The sequence below is a fragment of the Humulus lupulus genome, chromosome 8, assembly GCF_963169125.1.
Source record: "Humulus lupulus chromosome 8, drHumLupu1.1, whole genome shotgun sequence".
Lineage (NCBI taxonomy): Eukaryota > Viridiplantae > Streptophyta > Magnoliopsida > Rosales > Cannabaceae > Humulus > Humulus lupulus.
The window spans coordinates 16,813,318-16,836,039 of NC_084800.1; the positions used below are offsets into that span (position 1 = coordinate 16,813,318).

Below are 22,722 nucleotides of genomic sequence, written 5' to 3' on the forward strand. Positions count from 1 at the left end.
AAAACCCCTTTTGGCTAACTTTCCCAACTAGCGTCGCAGCGCACCCGTGAAGGGCCGCGACGCGCCTCAAGTCAGAGATCCCCCAAGCTATCTCCCTATACACGCGTCGCAGCACAGCCCACCAGGCACCGCGGCACCAAGGCGATTCAGAGAACCACCCTAGCCTCTGAGTTCATGCAGGCCATGACGCACCAATTACAGCACCGTGGCGCAACCTCGCGAACCCAGATTTCTCCAACGTTTTTCTCGAGCCAAATTCCTCAAAATTCATCCCAAATAACAACCAAACCTAGAATTGAGTTATAAACTCAAAGCAATTCATCCAGAACGACAAACGTAACACCATAATATAACTAAAATCACCATAGAAACTCATAAATCCCATCTTGAGCTTTGAAGCTAAAGAACACCAAAATGAAAAATGGAAACTCAGAGATTACAGAACCAAAAAAGTTACCTTAGCTGGGATTCGACCTCCTAGCTGCACCTTAAATAGTTTCCCAGTCTAAAATCACCTCCAAGCCTTTAAATTGAAGAATCCTTCTTCAAAAATCTCAAAACCCCAACACCCACTAAGAGAGAAAAGAGAACTGAAAGAGAGAAAGTGAGTTGAGAAATTGAGGGATTTGTGGTTGTGTTTACTAGGTAATTCTGAAGGCTTCTAGTGACTAAGTCTATCCACAGTTAGGGAAAAGACTAAAACGCACATAGCCTTTACTCAGTTCTTTAATGCCCTCAAGGGCAAAATTGTCTTTTGCCACCATTTCCCGCCAATCTCAATTAACACCTCATAATTTCCAAAGTAGTCACCAAATAACTTCCCATTACCCAATAAATCTCGATAATGTACTAAATTTCCAAAATACCCTAGGCTCACCCCAAAGCCGGGTATTTAACCCTGTTGTGATTAAACCACTAACTTGCTCATTAGGATCGCCTCATGCTGAATAACTCAAATATATCCACATAATAATGTGGTCTCAATCATAAAATACATATATTTATAAATATACCCTCAACGAGCCAAAATTACGAAAATACCCTTCTAATAAGAAACATGTCCACATGCATATTTAATACACTTAACACATGTAAACATAGTCATATCATAATATAGCTCACATAATCATAAATATGCATCTGATATCCATTTACGTCCCCGGCACACTAATCAAGACATTAACCTGATTAGCAAATTTGGGATGTTACAATGTGTGCCTATTTTTTTATCTCCATACAATTTACTATTTTTAACTCTATTTTTCACCATTGTCAGTTATTCAAAATTATCGAAAATTGGTGGGATGCCTACTATAAGTACATAATACATCATCATAAAAAAAAATTTAAATTATAATTTATCCACATGCCGAAAACAGAGTCGCCTCTACTTATAGGGGCAAAAGTGGTACCTATTGTAAAATTTCCTAATATATATATAGGAAATATATATATATATTCGTTTTCTTTTATTTACTATATCTCTTTGTATATTATAATAAAAATCATAATTAATAATTTTGTCTTATGTTTGCTCCACTTAAATTTAAGAAGTTTGGTCATTTTCATGATATAAGAATATGACTGATTCATAATTGTGTAGCAATAATTAAAAAATATATATCCCTGTTGACAAAGTTGGTGCTACATTCCATATGTATAAATTATGTAAGCACAATATTGAAAATTTTAAAAATGTATATGAAGAAATTTTATAGTGGGGGAGCCAATTTACTCTTTATCGGTAGAAACATTTCTGTTTTTGCTACGTTCAGAAATTATAATCTAAATTTTTTTATATGACGGTATATATTGTAGTTATAACACATATATATTAGAACTCAATTTTTTTTATATATTTATGTATATTGTAGTTATAGTAGGCATTCCACTAATTTTTGAGAAATTTTGAATAATTTACAATGTCTAAAATAAGATTCAAACAGTCAATTACATGCTTATTTTTTTTTATATATACGCGTGCAACTTATAATTTTAAACTTTAATTTTTAATATTATAAAATATTTAAAAATTTTAAAAACTAATAAAATATCTACTATAACTATAATATTCACTATCTTGTACAAAAATTTGAGATATAATACAAAAACAATCTTATAATTTATCTTCCAACCAAAAACAAAGATAACACTATATTAAGGACTAAACCGACAACTCTATTCCTTCGTGATTTGACACCACAAGATTCGTGACAAAAAAATTAAAAAAAAAACTAAAAAAAATATTAATGCTAATGAAAAAGAAAGCATTTAAGTTTTGCTTACGGAGGATGCTTAACCAATTCATTTAAAACAAGGAAAAGGTCCTTTAACCAATGAAAGAGGCAAGGATCTCCACGTGTTCAATCAGGATTAATCCACGTGAGAGACAATAAAGATCGACCCATGATCTGACGACCTCTGTAGCTTTTAGAACTTTGCACATGGAAGGAGGAATCATGAAACTTGACCTCCAGAATGATAATAATATCCTATACAATCAAGTAAATTGACTCTACAAGTCCTTCAATTTTATATACTTTAACAGTTTGGCACCTCATAAAAGATAATGGCTCAATTTGCTCTATACACTTCAAAATTTGGTCAAACTATCATTCTCTATTTAGATATTATATTTTGATAAATTATTTTTTAAATAATATATTTTGTAAATTAATTAAAATAATCTCTAAAATTAATTTTAGTAAATTTTTTTTAAAATTAAAATTACAAATAATTTACTAAACTAATATTTAAGAATAAATACATAATTATTACGCTTCACAATGGTATTGATATATTCAATTTTTTTAATCATTAAAATTAGATTTCAAAATATATTTGAATTATTTTATAAAACATAAAATTAATTTTGTTTTCAAAATATAAAATCAAAATAGATAATAAAATAAAATAGAAGATAATAAAGGTATAAAGCGAAATTAATAACACTTGTTCGAACGGAACCATTTCCTTGGAATTAATTTTGTTTTCATTTCTTTCTTTCATGTATTTAGAAAGTTAGATAGAAAATAATTTTGTGACCATAATGGTTGATATGTATTAATTTTAATGTCTGCATCGATATCATTGTTCTTTTACTTCGCTTGCACGCAACATTGTTTTATTGATTTTTTTTTTAAAAATGAGCCATATTTATACCTTATAAGTTTATATATATTTTTAGAAATCTAAATATACATTTTAAACTAATTACATAATGTATTATATAATAAATTAAAAAATATTTATAATTACACTATTTATTTTCTATATTAAGTTTATAATTTTGCATTATTTTTATTAAAAAACGAGAATTTTTTAATTTAAATTTAAATTTAAGTTCCTCTTGATAAAATAAATAATTAATATATTTTTTTACAAAGATACAATCTCAATTTTAAATCTATAAAAAAATAATTACATTTTTTTAATAATGATTATTATTGAGAAAATTTATTGTTTTTAAAAAATATATATTTTAAGAAAGAGGTGCTTTATATTATTTTGGTGTAAATATAATACTTATTTAAAAAAAATTATTTTTACGTCCAGCGAAAATTAATTATTTTTTACGTTTTCACATTTCATTTTTACTTTTATACGGTTTATGATGCATGAGACTGAGTAGATGATGAAGGACTACTTCGACTATGGTTTCTTCTAATTCGACGATATCTATGGCTTTTAGGGTGATGTGGAGCAAACGCAGGGGTGCTTGTTTCCGTCGGCCACGACTAGGCAGAGGTTCACAGACGGTTGGGTGTGGTGTGTGTGTGTGCCTGAGATCCCTTTCTCCCACAGTGCCGGTGGGGATGGGATCTTGCTAGCGTAGGTCTGATGCTCTTGGTCCGTCGGTTTTGTGGCGAGAATATGGGTTGTAGAGATGAAGTCGTTTTTGGGGTTGCTATTGTTCTTCATTAAATCTCAGTGTTGTATTTTTGTTTTTTTAACAATTTTCTATATCTTTTATTTGTATCTTTGTTATGGGGTTGCTACGTTTGAGTCCACAAAGTTAGCTTGGAGTGTCATTGCTTGTTCGAGCTAAACTAGCTCAAGTTGTGCATATCACATCAACTCTCTGCCCATTGTGCAATCATGAGGAGGAATCAGTTGAAATATCTTCTTTTTCTGTGATTTTGCTCACTGTGGACACTCTTACCCAATCAATCGTTCTTTGTGTCCAGCAAGAATTGGCTTCAACGATTTTAGAACCTCAAAGGTCAAGTTGTGATAATAAGTGTGTCGTGCTTTTTGCTTTCTATGTGATTGACCAGATTTGGAGAAATATATATAATGTTGTTCACAATAAATCTTGTGATTTTATTGATATACACTTCTGAAGTTTTCAAGGGCACTCTTGATTTGTATCTTTATATATAAGACGGGCGCATACCATTCCCGTAGGGAAGGATTAAATTATATATGTTAGATATGTATTTTTTGTTGTGTACACCATTTACTAGCAAGACAAATATGAATATATCTCTTCTATATAATAAGTGAGGTTTTTTATTTTTGAAAGGTTAATTTTAACGTAATATTCTTATATTTAACTGTAGTTTATAAACATTTAAATTTAAATAAAATAAAATAAAATAAATAATTAAAAAAAATTAAAATAGGATATTTTTTTTAGATATTTTGCAATGATAATTATTTGAAAATAATTAATAATTAAACAAATTAAAAATAAGATATTTTAAAGATATTTTACAATGATAATTATTTTTAAATAATAAATAATTAAACAAATTAAAATATGATATTTTTGAGATGTTTTACAATGATAATTATTTAAAAATAATAAAATTATATGTTTTATAACTTAAATAAATATTTAATTAAATTTAAACCCACTTATTAGAATAATATCATATAAAACATATAATATAATCTACTATAAATTAGTAACAATTTTTTTTTTAAAACTAGAAAGAAACTTAAATTTAAAATACACGTATAATATTTAATATTACATTAAACATATAATATATAATATCTTGTTGTCACTCCCAAAATGATAAACTAGAACAAACATAAACTTAAACACAATAAATAAATTATTTAATTAAAATAGGATATTTATTTCAAAATTTATATAACATTAATATAAATTTAAGAAAAATAATTAATAAATTTTATAAACAAAACTAAGTAAACCTGCAATATACACGTTGCTGTATCTAGTATATATATATATATATATGATGTTTATATAAACAATACAACATAAAATATACAATATAAGTATATGGGACTTTATGTGGAAGAAAGAAAGAAAAGCATAATAATTTTTGTAAATATTTAGTTTTTCATATGTAAAATTTGGGATGATGTTGAATTGATTTTTAATTGAGTATATATATATTTTTGTTTATTTTGGACATATTTTTAGTTTATTATGGATAAATTTAGGCATATATATTTAAAAAAAAAAGTAATTTTGTGTTTTTTGACAATTTTTTTGAAGTTATTTATCTTTATATATATATATTTAGTTTATTTTGGGTTAATATCGGGTTGATTTTAGATTTTATTTTTACATCCAACAGGGGTAGGTTGATATGTAGTTGATATATTTAATTACTTTTTTCACATTGTATTATAGTGGGTTGATGCAATTAGTGTCTCTATTATTATTATTGTTAATAAATGAGGTAGAACATGTGGTATGTTAGATTATTGTCATATGTTTAGTTATTTTTTGAAAACAACAATGTTAATTTTTTCGATTTTGTTTTTGGGTAGCTACGAGTTGTACTATGCTATTATGAGGATGCTGTCGTGTTGCATTTAAGTTGTTTTTTTTTATATTGTATTGCGGTGTGTTGTTTTTTAAAAATGTAAGAATGATTTTTTTATGTTTTTATATTATTTTTTGGGTTTTTTTGTAGCTGTAATGAGTTGCACATTGTTGTTGTGAAGTTGTTGTCGTGTTGCTTTTTTGTTCTTTACTTAATGTGGGTTGATATTTAGTGTAAATCGTATTTTTATAATTTTAAAATATTAAAATCTTATTTTTTAAATTATAAAAATTGGGTATTTATGAAAAAAAACCCATTGTTTTTTTATTTTGTTGTGTGCGACAGGAAACGTTAAGCATATACTTTATCTGTGTGAAGTGTTTTATATCAGTTTGGATGAAATTTGTCATTAAAAGGTGAATTTCTTTGTTTTAGGGACTGAAATATCATATTTTAGAAATGGAGGGACTACTAGTGCTAATTTACCATAAATAGCCAGAGTAAAAATATGTAATCTTTATTTTCCGATATTTCTATTTCGCACGAAAATTTCATAGTTGCTTTGCTTCTCTTCTCGTCTCATCATTACCAGATTACCCCAAACCCAAACCCCTCTGCGCCAAATTCGTATTCGCCTGTTTTTGCTATTGTTCGGGTTTCGGAACCCATTTCTCTTTATCTCACTAACTCTTTCCACTCGGAAAAACCACACCAGAACTTATTGGCTCTCTCTGTCAATTTTTCTCAGATTTGAATGTAAAGAGCTATTTCCATTTCATTTCAGTATTTTTTTAAGAAATATATGGCTTCAGTGTTGTTTTGGTTCTTTGAGGTCTAAACGTTTTATCTGGAGCTTTGAATCTGATTAGCAATGTAGAATATTACTTCTGTACCTTGGAGAATTATTATTCGTACATACTAGCTGATTTATATCTTAAAGAGTCATGGGTACTTTGAAAATCATTGTTTACTTTTTAAAAAAAATTAAATTTGTATGCCCTTAATTGTTTCAGGTGGGACTTTTGTGCTTTATATGTAGGCTATTTCGTATGAGTGAAAACTAAATTAAAGAGTCATGCAGAAAGATAATATTAGCACTCCATCAACCCCAACCGGTCGAGTTCGGCATCGAAGACGTTCAAATGAGGTTAGTCACTTCATAATTTGGTGTTCTGTCATTGTCAATCAAGTTGAAAGTACTTATAACTGTTTTATGTTATTGGGTTTTTTAATTCGGGCCGTGAATATGTACTTTCCTTGAGATATTGGATAAAGGGTGTTAATGAAGTTTGAGATAATATTATTAGTACATGTATAACTGATATTCGAAAATAGGAATACATTGTTTTTGTTTGTTTATTTATTTGTTTTTGGCCTTTCAGGCTATTCCAGATGTTACTAAAACAAATGGAGGCAGTTTGCTTGTTCATGATCGTAACAAATACAAGTCAATGTGGATACGGGCATACTCTTCCGTTTGGATGATTGGGGGCTTTGTGTTTATTGTTTATATGGGTCATCTCTATATTACCGCTATGGTTGTTGTTATCCAAATCTTTATGGCGAAAGAGCTGTTCAATTTATTAAGGAAAGCTCATGAAGATAGTCATCTCCCAGGATTCAGGCTTTTAAATTGGTCAGGATACTATTTACTTGTCCCGGTGATAAAATTGAATTGTGTTTTTCTGATTGAAGCAATTATCTTTTGCAATGATAACTAATGGTTTGTATAATTTGCCTTTGCATTTTTTACTTATATGTTCAGGCACTTCTTCTTCACTGCCATGTTATTTGTATATGGTCGCATTCTCAGTCAACGGCTTTTCAATACTGTAACTTCGGACAAGTTTCTCTATCAGTTTGTTAGCAACCTTATCAAATATCATATGGTTATCTGTTACTCCCTATATATCACAGGTTCGATAAACATTTTAGTTTTTTTTATTATGGCAATTTGGATTTTGGTGTCAGTCATGGCATCACAAAGTCATGATTATCATTTAGCATCTCATTTTGGTTGCTTCTTATATTTAATGTTATATGTAGAATCTTTTCTTGTGTGCCTTGTTGCTTTTTGGTTAGTTTTTTCCCTTGACATTATTTATTATTTTTTTCTCCTGATGTTTAGCTGCTTATATGTACATCTTGCCTTTTTTAATTTTGTGATTTGGCTCAGGTTTTGTGTGGTTCATCGTTACATTGAAGAAGAAGATGTACAAATATCAATTTGGCCAGTATGCATGGACACACATGATTCTGATTGTTGTGTTTACGCAGTCCTCTTTCACAGTAGCCAACATTTTTGAAGGAATTTTCTGGTAAAACAAATTACTAAGAAAATCAGTCTGTTTAGGACAATCCCAAATCATCTATTGACTCTACCTTGTCTTTCTACTTTAGAAAGTTAGAGCGAGAAATTACTTGATGATTGTACTCTGATTACATCTCTTATCTTCTTTAGAAGTGAGTTAACCATGAAGGGTCTCTAGAATGATATCATTTTGTTAAGTTGAATTATATGAATAGGATCTGATATTGCACTTATTGTCCACTTATTATGTGCTTATACTCCTGAATTTTGTTCTTTGTGTGTATACGATAGTCTTATTTTTTATTTTTCTCGATGCACTGTACCATATGTATGCAGGTTTCTTCTTCCAGCAACACTTATTGTTATTAATGATATCGCTGCATATATCTTTGGATTCTTCTTTGGAAAAACCCCATTAATCAAGCTATCTCCGAAGAAAACTTGGGAGGGATTCATTGGTGCTTCTGTTACAACTATCATATCTGCATTTATGGTAAGCATGATTTTTTTATCCATATTTGTTTTTTAACACGGATTCCCGAGATTTTGAAATCACAGCATTACAGAGTTAAACCTAGTATATTTTTAGTTTCTTGATAGAAAAAGGGTTAAACCTAGTATTCAACTCTGTAATAAACTGGTGCCTGTTGGCTGTGGCCCAGCCTTGATGACCATCTTGTTTGTCAAGGATGTTCCAATGTGTGGGTTCACAATACAGCTCTGTTGGTCATGCTTCTCAATATAAGTATGTGCAGCTTTTTTTCTGATAAAAATAAAAGTATGTGCAGATTTGTCCTATAACCATATTAGCGTAATGCTTCTCTGTTTTACCGTGTAATTTAACCATTTTTTTCATGACGTATTCATACTTTAATTAAGAGAGTTCAGAAATGTTGATGATAGACTATTGTCTGATTTTGGGTTTCTCAGTTGCTCGTATATTTGTTTTCTTCCGGGAAAGGACATTTGCTTTTTGTTGGGTCTTTTATTTGGGCATCAGTTCCTTCTTTGTGCTTATTGACAACAGTAGTTACAACTAAGAGGCAGAATTGATCTTATGTTCATCTTGTTACAGTCTAAAACAGGTTTAAAGTTATACTAAAAGCGTACTTTAATTAAGAGAGTTCGGAAATGTTGATGATAGACTAGTGTCTGATTTTGGGTTTCTCAGTTGCTCATATGTTTGTTTTCTTCCAGGAATGGTTGTTTGCTTTTTGTTGGGTCTTTTATTTGGCCATCAGTTCTTTGTGCTTATTGACAACAGTAGTTACAACTAAGAGGCAGAACTGTTCTTTTGTTCATCTTGTTACAGTTTAAATCAGGTTTAAAGTTATACCAAATGCATACCGTCTCAACTTGTTTGACCTGAATGATTACATGGGTTGTACCAGCGTTTCTATTTCAATACTTGTAAATTTTATGTGTTATATGCATGCTTTTTTATATGCTTCAGATCAAGGAATTACCTGAACTTTGTTGATTGGACACTGCTCAGTCTGTTCTTTACGAGTAACCTTTGTTACCGTACTAAATGATATTTTCTATTGAAAAAGGTTACTGTATTACTTGAATATCCATATTTCCTCTTGAATGGTTTGTGAAAAATCTGAGTGTTGTCTTTATGTTCAGTTTAGTTAGCAATTTAGTTTTCTGAAGTCTTTACACTTGTTTCTGCAGTTAGCTAACATCATGGGTCGTTATCCGTGGTTAACATGCCCAAGGAAGGTAATTTTTATTTATTTAAATTTTTTAAGTCATCCATGGTTGGGAAAACAACTATTTCATTTAATGGATTGTGTCCATGCAATTTTGAGGGCTTGCAGGATTTATCAACTGGTTGGCTTCAATGTGATCCTGGTCCGTTGTTTAAGCCTTCTACTGTTACCTTACCCGGATGGATTCCTCAATGGGTGAGCAAAGTGACATTCTGTCGAACCTGCATTTGTTGTCTATTGTATTTTGTTTGTGCTTCTAATTGTTCTCTGCTTGAATTCAGATATGTTTCTATTTGGGTAAACCAACCCACTCCCTCCCCCACAAAAAAAAAAAAATTATGATCAAACATAAATGTGTGATTCTCGAAATTTGCATACACGATACTTGTAGAGCCCTCTGTTATCTAAGAAAGATAATATTTGTTCGGTTGTGTGACTTTTAAAAGTCATCTTATTTTTGCTATATCTTAACCAATCACTTGAATCCAATTATTACCATTTAGTAAAACCTGATTTACCTCATATTACTACGACTAGGATGTATTATCAGTTCCCTTCTCCTCAACTGTCAGCCCCCGTCCATGATGCTTCTGTTGCGTTTGGCATTTAGGCCTATATACATTGCAGAAGTGGTTGACCATCAAGTGGACTGGGTCCAGCCTTGAATAGTCCATGAACGGTTCTGACCCATGATAAGTAAGGGCCAAGGCTGGGCATGAAGAGTCCTCTCCAACCCTTGTCGAAATCTGAAAAAAGAAACATCATCTTTTATTTATTTTTTTGCTTTTTTTTTAAGTCTTAAAAGAAATTTAATATGAACTAAAATATATATGTTATACTAGCATATTTTTTGAATAAGAGAAAAAAAAAAGAGTTAAATTTTTTGAAAAAATATTTTTACAAAGGACTGGTGCTAAGACCCAACCTAGGCCCCTTGGGCTTCCACTTGTTAGGCTGGACCTTTTGGGAAGTCTAGACTGAGGCAAAATATTACTGTTGTATTCAAAGTTGACATGTATGAAGTTTTGCTTTTAAATCTTCCACATAAATCAACCTATAAAGCAAACTTAAGCGGATTCCTTTCTTTTTGACTGCATGTTTTAGTATAGATTTATCTTATAATGTGTTATTCTATATATTTTTATATTTTTTTGGAGTATTGTGTTAAATTCATTACAAAATTATTATTCTTATATGTTTCTTATATTCATATATACAGTTCCCATGGAGAGAATTTTCTGTCTTGCCAGTTCAGTGGCATGCCGCATCCTTTGGTTTATTTGCATCAATAATAGCACCTTTCGGAGGCTTCTTTGCGAGTGGTTTTAAAAGAGCTTTTAAAGTCAAGGTTTGCTCTTGACACTAATGACTATTCTAATTTCATCAATGTAGTTAAAAAATAGGTTATTTCATAGATATCATCGTTGTAACAATTTCAACATTGTAATACAGGATTTTGGCGATAGTATTCCTGGGCATGGTGGAATTACAGACAGAATGGATTGTCAGGTAAGCTTAGCTGATGTTTGAGCCTAACCATCTGTGATAAAAAATTCTAAAAATAGCTATGGATTGCATACTGTTTCGTTTTAAATAATATGTATAAAATCCTACCTTTGCACCTGGTTTGAGCATCACTCTGACCGTAGAGCGTTAAGACATTGCAGCCAATTATTCTTACTTCTGTAACTTCGATGCTCTTATGCAGATGGTGATGGCCGTATTTGCATACATCTATCATCAGTCATTTGTTGTGCCTCAAAGTGTCTCAGTTGAGATGATATTGGACCAGGTATGATTGTCCATACATGTATGTTCATCAAGATTATCTTTAAATACCAATACGAATATGGCTGATTGATTTTTCTTTTTGCATTTTAGATATTGATGAATCTCACTTTTGAGGAGCAACAAGCTCTATTTATAAAGCTTAGAGATACCTTGCATGAGAGACTAATCAGACAGTCGTAAATCCGGTATCAGTAGTGGTCAGCCTCCCCTCTAGAATGGTGTCTCTGGATGTGCAGAGAGGACAGATGAAAAGGGACTGTTATGTAATTTGTATATTGTGGCTGTCTTCTATATTTCGAGTGCAACCCTCTAAAACCTTTTCGGTGGAGGCTTGAGTCTTGTATAGTCTTGTTTTCGTAGTTTGTCTCATGCAAATTGGTTGAAGACTCCCACCGCCATGAGAAAATTTACGTTTCTAGTTTTTTCGCTTACTATTATTTCGCCTGAAAATTACTTTATTCAGAGACGCAATGGATGGTCAATTCTTCGAACTTATGTGGGTCTGAGCATTCAGACCCCAAAAATAAAATGTAAACTGGTTAACTTTTATGCGCTTTTTTTTTCTTGTACTAATTGTTCGATTTACTGTTCAAGATCGTGGTTCTTATGTTTTCTTTCTTTCTTTATCTTCTGAAACTGAATCTGATGACCCTTCTCTGGAATTTACGGGTAACCATGTATTATAACTAATAAGTTAACAAAATACTATTTAGCAAAATAATAATTAATATAAAAGCAGCCTATAGCAAACAAACCATTGGCGTTGTTAAGACACCACCAACATGTGAGCAGAAAGAGTGAAACAACAACAAAATGAATTTCATAACAAAGTGATGATACGTATGGATAAATGTAAATTATTTTAATGTAATATGAGATGATTATTCAAAACTTTTCTTTTAATATTATTCCAACACTTAAGTACGAATTACGTCAGATATTACCCTTCAAAAAAGGAAAATGGACGAAGAGTAGCCCGCCAGCCATCGTCATGAGCTTATATAGTAAAGTAATATATAATAATTAGATTATGACTCTCACCACACCGATGAATGCAGTGCCAAACCAGGTTAGATTCAAGTCTTAAAAGTGAACCATTGTGATGATTGGAATAAATGGAAAATTGAATTAGCCACGACACCACTCAAGGATTAGGAAGCTGAAGCTCCTATTTTTCTCCATCTCCTTTTCCTTTTTAATTTTTTTTCTTCATGAGATTAGTTTTCTATTTTTTTTTAAATAACACTTGAGATCATTTTCAACGGGAGATGTAATTGTAATATATTTGGCATAAAAATATATGTAATATATTGTACACAATTTTTATTACTATACTTTATTTAATACACAATTGTAAAAACTAATGCAAAAATTAATATTCCATTAATGCTCATATGATATTTATTATAAATATACAAAATGTAATAATTATTTTTATATTTTATTGATTATAATTAAAAATAATAATAAAATTAATTAGGTAAAAAATTTAGCATTGATAGATAAAAATAATATTAAAATAATAAAATTGACATAAAAGTAAATAAAAAAGTATATTATTTATGATAATATGTAACATGCGTGTGCTAAATTTGGCACAATTTTTGGCACATCATTGGAGCAAATATTTTATAGAGTAAACTATATTTTAGTAATCCATCACAAATTTGATATACTATTGAAGATGCTTTAAGGGTCCTTAGAACAGCTGCCAAAAGGCTTATATTGTCTCCATTGGCTCCTTTAAATATTTATCTATAATAGCTTTGCACTAAAACCTATGATTTTTACACTAAATGTAGCTAAGCTTCAAACATTTTTTTTATTTTCTCTCTCCCTAATTTTTTACTATTATTTTTTCTTTTTTAATTTTATTCTTTAACTTTAACTATTAAATAATAATTATAAATATAATATTTAAATGATGTAAAAGAAAATATAGAAAAATTGATTTAGAGCACTCTCAATGGAGGAGGTAAAATGTCCAATTATTTATAATATAGAGAAAAAATTGTTAAATAGTCTTCTAATGGGTGGTGTAAAATTATATTTTTTTACCTAAATGAATAATATTTCTCTATATGTAGTGAAACAATATTCATCAAGCTATAAATATTTTTTATAAACTTTTGTATATATATGAGTGTGATACTATTATATTTAATTATTTTATTTATTAAAATGAATAAAATATTTTAAAAATATATAATATTTAAATGATGTAGAGAAAAAATAGAGAAGCTGATGTATGGTATAATATAAAAATTTGAGGTAAATTATAAAAAAAATATGTTTTGGTGGTGTATTTTGTAATACACTTTCTCTATAATATTTAGCTAAAACTCATAAAAACATCTTCCATCAGCTCCTTTATATATATATTTATAATAGTTATGCACAAACTCTAATTAATCCATATTTACATTTACAAATCATTTATATCATATTTTAATATTATCATTTTTCTGTATTTATAAGCATTTTCTCTCCCATTTAGTATATATATTTATTATTTCTTTTTTCTTTTTTAATTATTTTATTTTATTTTAATTAATAAAATATGTTTAAATATATAATATTTAAATAATGTAGATAAATGTATCGAGAAACTGATGTATGATATAATGTAAAACTTAAAGGTAAAATAAAAAATATATATTTTGGGGAGATATTTTAAAAGATAGAGTAGAGCATCCATTGTCAGTGCTCTCTTAAAGTGTAATGTGAAATTATGAGGTAAAATAAAAAAAATTGAAATTTTGATTAAGTATTTGAATGAATAGGGTAAAGCGGATTGGGAATGCTCTTAGTAATTTAAAGGTAAATAACAATATAAAAATAATAATCGAAAATTGCTTCCGTCTTTGAATAAGATAATATCTAGGTCATACCCATTTCACTTTGTGCGACAATTTAGACGAAAAGAATATGTTGCTACAAAAACAAAAGCTGTAAACTTCATGGATGAGTACAAAAGATAATTATATTGATAAGTCTTCATATACCGAGGTAATCAGGCTAATTATTTTTGTTTGGTAAAAATTTTATTTTTTAATTTTTTAAACTTAAAAATAGAAATATTATTATTATTTTTTAAAAAATAAAATAAAAATATGTTCGGTAATTATTTTTGTTTTTTAATTTTAGAAATAAAAAATAATAAATGTGTTTTATAATTTTTATTTTTATTTTTTGTTTAACAATATAAAATGAGGTGTGATTTGAATAAGAGAAGAGAAAAAGAAACTAAAAGTCGAAAAAAGTTTAAAAAAATTTTGAAAGTGAAAAAATTATATTTTCAAAATTTAATGAGTTTTAATTAAATTTTTTAAAAATAATAAATAAAAATAGAGTTATCAAACACTATTTTATGTTTAATTGTCAAATTTTTAATTAATTAAATAAAAAACTATTTTTTTAAATGTTACCAAAGAACACATATGGTTGTGTTTGGTAAAATTTTTGTTTTTGATTTTTTTAAACAAAAAAATAGAAATTTTATTTTTGTTTCTTTATTTTTAAAAATTAAAAATATGTTTGGTAATTATTTTTGTTTTTTATTTTTAAAAATAAAAATAATAAATGTGTTTGATAATTTTTATTTTTATTTTTTGTTTAACAATATAAAATGAGGTGTGATTTGAATAAGAGAAGAGAAAAAGAAACTAAAAGTCGAAAAAAGTTTAAAAAAATTTTGAAAGTGAAAAAATTATATTTTCAAAATTTAATGAATTTTAATTAAATTTTTTAAAAATAATAAATAAAAATAGAGTTATCAAACACTATTTTATGTTTAATTGTCAAATTTTTAATTAATTAAATAAAAAACTATTTTTTTAAATGTTACCAAAGAACACATATGGTTGTGTTTGGTAAAATTTTTGTTTTTGATTTTTTTAAACAAAAAAATAGAAATTTTATTTTTGTTTCTTTATTTTTAAAAATTAAAAATATGTTTGGTAATTATTTTTGTTTTTTATTTTTTAAAATAAAAATAATAAATGTGTTTGATAATTTTTATCTTTATTTTTTGTTTAACCATATAAAATGAGACGTTGATTTGAGGAAGAGAAGACAAAAAAATGAAAAGTTGAAAACTGTTTAAAAAAAATTTATTTTCAAAATTTAATAAATTTAATAAAAAAATTTAAAAATAATAAATAAAAATAGAGTTACTAAACACTATTTTATGTTTAATTTTCAAAATTTTAATTAATTAAATAAAAAATTATGTTTTTAAGTGTTACCGCTCCTATATTAACATTATTTTCATTTTTTTAATAGAGCTAGCAATATATATACATGGTTTCATCTTGCCTTCTGAAATATGAAATGAAAAGCAAATGGTACAACAAACTATGAAAGTACAAAGATCAATTTTATATTTTTCTAAATGAAAGCAAATTGTCCAATTTAGTAAAATTAATTAAAATAAGAGGAAATTACACTAAATATGAGATTTTTTTTAACTTTGAAAAACATGGCAGTTTTTTTTTCTTAAATTTTTATGGCATATTTTATTTGTTTACATTTTATGAGAGTTTTTTTTCCCATATATTTGTAATATTTTATTTGTATACCATATTATAATTTTTAACAATTTTTGTAACTAGTTTTAATATGTTTTGAGATTATTTTCATAATTTTAATCTATTTGTAATATTTTTATCATTCATATTTTTAAAAAAAAAATTAATCATTTTTTTAAAAAAACAAAAACTAAGACTTTCACCATGCTTTTTATTCTCAGTTCTTCTTATTTTCATCAATTTTTTATCTTATTCAACATTTTCTCTGCAGTAACCGGTTACCACTATCAAAACTATTTTGATTTTTTATTTGATGTGGTAGTAATCATAGGCCATTGTCAATTTTTTTAGTGGTAGTAATCGTAGGCCATTGTCAATTTTTATTTTTGAAGTGATGTGGTGGTAATTGGTTACAACTATAAAAATAATTTTGATTTTTTAGTAACCAACCGAATTGTAACTGGTTATTTAGTCAGATCTAGAAAAAAAATATATGAAAAAAATAAATTAAATTGATCATGATGGTAACTAATTATAACTAGGTTTGAAAAAAATATATGAAAAAAATGAACTAGTCGCGAAGGTAACTAGTTACTTATTCAGACCTTGAAAAAAAATCAAATCCTAACAAAAAATCCAAACTAATCATAATCGTAACTAGTTACAACTATGTTTGAAAAAAAAAATATGATTTGAAAAAAAAAAAACTAGTCGTCATGATATTTGGTTACTTGGTTACGTATGAAAAGAAAATTAGATCTAAAAAAAAAATCTAAATTGAATATTATCGTAACTGGTTACAGTTAGGTCTGAAAAAAAAATCAAATATGAATAAAAAAAATCAGTCGCCATGATACCTAGTTACTTAAATAGGTCTGAAGAAAAAAAAATTAGATTTGAACAAACAAACCTAAACAAATCTTGATGGTAACTGGTTACGGTTAGGGCTGGAAGAAAAAAAATCATATCTAAAGTACAAAATCAGATTTTAAATGCAAAACTAGATGTGAAAAAGAAGAAGAATAATAAGAACAACAAAATAATAACATTAAAACAAGAAGAAGAAGAAGAAAAAGAAAATGAGGGTGGAGCTGCATCATCGTCATGGGGGTAGGGGACTGCGTCGCCGGCAGAGGACTGAGAAGAATGAGCCAAGTGGGGGAGGAGAGAGGGATAAAAGAGAAAGTGAAGAGATGTGTCGTGAGGGAGTGATGAGATGATGAAAGAATCTGAGAGAGTTTTGTGTAAAAATATGGTAATTAATTTTTTATATTTTATAGTATTCCAATGTTTTAAACTTTTTTTTTTGCAAAAATCCCATATTTTGTGACATTTTTTTTATCCATAAATATAGAAATTAACCTATTTTTTCCTCATATTTATATGTAAACTTATCCTAAAATAAATCATGCAGGTTATTACAAGAATAAAATCATAAAATTAATTGTGCAAAGTAAGATGCGTAACTAAATAATATTACACTTTAAAATAACTAGTGAAAACTGACATATTTAATACCATAAAATCGTTAAGAAATTCTAAAAATACAAAAATATTAATTTATTATTAAAATTTAGAATAATATTGCCTTTTGTTTTTCAATTCCTTCTTTATCCACTCATTGAACCAAGTATTTTTTTTGACAGAAACCAATCTACATTATATATGGAATCATTGAACTATAAGTCTTGAAAAATAAATTAATAGAATCAGTACTTTCCGTGAATATCACAAGATTACCTTAATCGATATTTCTCGTCACGCTTTATAATGATGAAATAATTGCCCCAGTTTTAATTTAATTTTTCTTCTAATAAATGAAATTAATTAATAATAAAAGATCGATAACTCTATTTGTTGGCTGGTGAATACTTATAGCAAGTTATATTTACACACAAAGATGTAGTCAATAACTATGGATAAGGGAAACAATTAAAATGGTTAAATGAACCTAGACACATCAATAGGTTCAATGAACCTAGACACATCAATAGGTTCAATGAACCTGGTCATAGCTGAAAATAGTCCAAAACGCCTGCCTGCGTCTAGTTTCCACTTCTCTTCAGTTCAGTTTAAAATATGAGTAGCAATACCGACAAAAGCGCCAATAATATTGAATAGTTACTACATGTAAGTTATCCACGTGTTATTGACACTGAGAGCTTGATGTACACGTGAGTCACACAGGAAAAAGGCACTCCATCACATGTCGCCATAGTTCGTCGAAGAAACTTAGTCGATGGGCTACTACTACACACACAACATTATGAGTCCACTGGTTCCAATTTTAAGTTGTTTTTTGTTGAATGATAAGAAAAATAATCATAAAAAACATAAGATATGACCCACTTTAATTTGTTTGGCCATAGTTGATAACATTATATTTACCAAGACAAATTCAAAGCTATCAAATTATAACCAAAAAGAAAATAAAATATTTTTGTGATTAATCCATTTTAAGCTAATATACATATATATCCTTGTGCTTAAAAAGCACACTAAAAACGAAATTGGAAATAAAGAACCAGGACGTGAAAAGGGACAGGTACATTGAAATGTACAAATTAAGCCCAAATGCATTGCAAGATTTGGTTGGGGTTAACAACTGCATAGAGAATCGTAGACACTATAAATAATAATACAGGCAACAGACATTTAGTTTAATTCTTCATCTGATCATCTGTATCTGTGGACATATTATCTCCATTCTTGAAGAACTACTTTTTCTTCTGTGAAAACACCATGACCATATTATGACGACACCATAGAAATAGTAAAAGAAAGAAAAGAAAAAAAACCAATTTTCTTTCTATATATCTGAGCCAGGATTTCTCCGAAATTAAACGGAAAAGGGGTAGTTTGAAAATGGCCAGAATTCCAATAATGTTTCAGAGAGTAGCAGCGGCTTTCGACGAGCAAGTTTCTCGTGTACGGCTGTGCGAGAGCAGCGGGAGCGAGCACTCTCCGGCCGGGAGCTCCACAGATTTGTCGAATCTGGTAAATTCTTTCATCGAAAGAGAAGCGTGGAATGGAGATGGCGATGATCAGGAAATTCATGAGCAGAAACATGAAGTGTCTGATGTTGATTCTTGGTCTGATGAGTCGGAGAGGAAGGATATGCTCAAGAATTTGTTATTTGATAACGATGACGGTGACGATGGTGATGTGAAGCGGAAGATTTATGCGGAAGCAGAAGCTGCTTATGAAATGGCTTCTGATAATGGAGATTTTCAAGGATTCAAACGCCACTTGATGACTCACTTGCGTGAGAAGGGTCTCGATGCTGGTAGGTTAAGTTTAATTTCATTTTTTTATTTTAAATTTCTATCAGAACTTAATTTTCCCTACTACACTACCAAAAATGAATCATGATTTGAATTTTCCTTTTGCATAAAATGATAATTGTAATACAAATTCATATAATCATATTTTTCAAGAATATATATGATCTAGATCACCTTATAATGTTCAATTTTCCTCTAAGGGAAAAGTTTAATATCCATGTTAATATATCTCAATAATGTGACTACTCATATAGTGATTCTATTTGAAATTCTAGTTTTGAGGGCTAATCTTGTTTAGGCCATTTGAATATTGTAGGACTTTGCAAGTCAAAATGGGATAAATCGAGGAGTTTTCCAGCGGGGGATTATGAGTATGTTGATGTAAATGTGGAAGGAAGTGGAAGTCGCTACATAGTAGAAGCATTCTTAGTAGGAGAGTTCGAAATAGCACGCCCCACTGACCAATACACTTCATTACTCGAGGTTTTCCCACTCATATTTGTTGGGAAAGCAGAAGAGCTCAAACAGATTGTGAGGCTAATGAGCAATGCAATTAGAGAGTCCATGAAAAGCAAGGACATGCCAATACCACCTTGGAGGAAAAATGGGTATATGAAGACAAAGTGGTTCGGTTCCTACAAGAGGACCACTAACGCAGTTCCATCCAGTAAGCCCAAAAATCCCAATGAATCTTATGGTGCCAAGAAATCGGTGGGGTTTCAAACCATGCCAACAGTTCCATATTTTTGCAGGGCTGATGACTTTCCAACTAAGGTCGGCTTGAGAGTAGGGAATTTGACTGCTGCATTATTCGATGGTTAAGATTTGTTGCGACATTTTTGTTCGTAAATTGTTTATGCCTGTACAAAGAATTCAAGGGAATGCTTTAATTTTATTTTGTCCCTTGAGCTTGATTGATATTTTCGTTATGGATTAGTTGGTTACTTACATAGGTTGATATTGGTTGTGAAAAGTTTTGTAGTATTGGCTGTTATGGAAATAGTATTCGTCTCTACCAAGACAAGTAAAAATGCATTCTAGCATTAACAAGTCTATAATACAATTATCCTATTTTGCCTTGTATTTGGGGTTTAAATCCCAACCCAGTTCAAGGTGAGGCTTTTCAGGTACCAAGAACAAGGCAACTATTGTTTATCAATATGTACTTAATTTTATTAAAATTTACTTGAGAAAAAGCCTTATTTTGTCAGATTTAATCCAGCAATGATTTTGGGAGGAGTTCTTAAACCCTAAAATTTCCCCAGATCTTCATTCTAAATAGTCCAGATACAGAAAGGGAAACTACAAAGAGTTTCATCGAAATTTAATATAAAAACTGGGGTAATGGTTGGGACTAATATAGATGGTTGGGGCATATTTGCGCAAAAATCTTTAATGTCAAAGTGGAAAAGAAAAGAAAGGGATGTAGGCACCTATAGACGCAAGCAGCTGATGATCAAAGCAGCTTGCCTGGAAGATAACCCCTTTTTATGAGAGAAGGGTTTTATGAAATGGCTAAATCCTGTCATTTCCCTTTTCTTCCCTTCTCATCAAATCATAATAAAACATATAATACATAATAACAACAAATGTAAGAAGTTCGGTAAGCAGATTTGTTGACTGATATCACAACAACCGGCCAGTAAACTTCTCAGTAGGATTTCATTTAGCTACAGCCACTTTGGCAATTCAAGAGCAAAGGTACTGTTAAACCCTTTTCTTGGTACAATGTAGCAATTATCAATACTAAAAATTGTTAAGAAATAGATGAGAAATTTGGAAAGTTAAAAAACAGATGAGAAATTTGGAAAGTTCAGAAACGAAAATTTGGAAGGTGAGAGGTGATGTTCCCTGCGACTTCTTCTTCCCTCTTCATATCAGATGCACTAAACCCTAGCGGCTGTGGTTTATTAGAGTTGTAACCTATCAGTATATATAAGCCAGGCGAATAGGTAAGGTCCCTTATTCCAACGGAGATTTTGAACCGTGGATGAGATCCAACGGTTACTTTTCTTTTTAATATAATATATTTCTAGTAAGAGTAACGAGGAAACTCAAACTTTGTGCTTAACAGAAAAATGAGCCCGTATGTCTCATTGATTAAAAATAAAATGAGAGTCTGATTTGTTAGCAATTCAAAAATTGTGTTTCTAAAATAAAATTTAGGATTTATAAAATATGTGTTTTGAAAATGTGATTGGTTTAGAATTCGTAAATTATTTTTGAATTTTAAAAAACTAAATATGTGATTGGTAGGAAATCTGAAAATATAAAAAAGTAATAGAATTGTATGATTTTATGATATAATTATTTCAATTGAGAGAAAATGTGAAAATAATATTTTTTTTATTTTGCAGTTTAAAGTTATAATCAATATTTGGATTGATAATTTGAAAACAAATAACTAATCAAATATTCATGCAGGTCATTTCTTACTTTTATGAACCATAAAATTTTAATTCGGATTCATTACCAACCAAGTTCTTAAATTAAGGTGTGATTCTTAGCATGGGTAAACATTATTTTGTTTGTTACAAATTTTATTTTAATTAAACCATAAAATATTAAGAAGATAATAGTAAATTCCATTCAATTTTGTCTATGAACATCATGTGGCAACTATTTATATAGTAAACTAGAAAATATAAATGTGCTATGTTTTTAATTTTTTTTTTTTTTATATTTTGTAGTAGAGATTCATTTTTACTCTTCTCATACAACATATTATTTATATGGACACGTGAGGACATCTCGACCATAGATTTTTTTCATGATGGTGTTTATTATATAGGGAACCTCCCACACGTTTTCGAGAAATTATGAATAATTAAAATGTCGAAAACAAAGTTTAAATAATTAACAATGACATTATCAGAACTTCTCATAAGAATACAATTCAGGCAGGCCTCTGCTAGCTATAAAGTTGTCAAAATTAATAAATATCATAATCACCTTCAAATAAATCTTATGATTATGAAAATAAAACATAAATATTATGTAACAAGATGCAAAACTCGTATTAATAGCTCAAGGATATAAAATACATTAGCTTATTCGGTTGAGATGTGAGAAATATACAAGTTACTATGATTATTATTGACATTATCAAATTGTTAAGCCAAATTAAGTATCATTATATTTATACTTAGCTTTACTTAATTAATATGTAAATAGTAGTGTATAGGGTACACATGTCCTTTGGTTTACACTGTACAGATACTTTGTATATATAGTTTGTCATGTACCTTTTGCTCCTTGAGCAGTAACATTCTTCAATAACATAATTCATACAATTTCTCATTCTCTTCTTGGTATCAGAGCTCAGCCGCTCCTTCAGTGGCGACA

At 29.0% G+C, this 22,722-nt stretch overlaps 2 protein-coding genes and 1 non-coding gene across 3 annotated transcripts; 2 read left to right on the forward strand and 1 right to left on the reverse strand.

The window, feature by feature from the left end:
* Positions 1 to 6,275: 6,275 nt before the first annotated feature.
* Positions 6,276 to 12,113, forward strand: LOC133794827 (phosphatidate cytidylyltransferase 1-like). Its single transcript, XM_062232255.1, has 12 exons — positions 6,276 to 6,503; positions 6,761 to 6,894; positions 7,130 to 7,383; positions 7,513 to 7,664; positions 7,924 to 8,065; positions 8,395 to 8,551; positions 9,736 to 9,783; positions 9,882 to 9,968; positions 10,993 to 11,121; positions 11,226 to 11,282; positions 11,482 to 11,565; positions 11,655 to 12,113. The coding sequence occupies exons 2-12, from the start codon at positions 6,823 to 6,825 to the stop codon at positions 11,742 to 11,744; spliced, it is 1,272 nt and encodes a 423-aa protein (XP_062088239.1). The 5' UTR covers positions 6,276 to 6,503; positions 6,761 to 6,822; the 3' UTR covers positions 11,745 to 12,113.
* A 6,630-nt stretch (positions 12,114 to 18,743) lies between these two features.
* Positions 18,744 to 20,460, forward strand: LOC133794828 (uncharacterized). Its single transcript, XM_062232256.1, has 2 exons — positions 18,744 to 19,379; positions 19,694 to 20,460. Exons 1-2 carry the CDS (start codon positions 18,959 to 18,961, stop codon positions 20,197 to 20,199), a joined length of 927 nt encoding a protein of 308 aa, XP_062088240.1. The 5' UTR covers positions 18,744 to 18,958; the 3' UTR covers positions 20,200 to 20,460.
* A 504-nt stretch (positions 20,461 to 20,964) lies between these two features.
* Positions 20,965 to 21,056, reverse strand: LOC133799184 (small nucleolar RNA snoR109). The gene has a single exon (XR_009876378.1). It is a non-coding gene; the product is annotated as a small nucleolar RNA snoR109 (small nucleolar RNA).
* Positions 21,057 to 22,722: the final 1,666 nt, after the last annotated feature.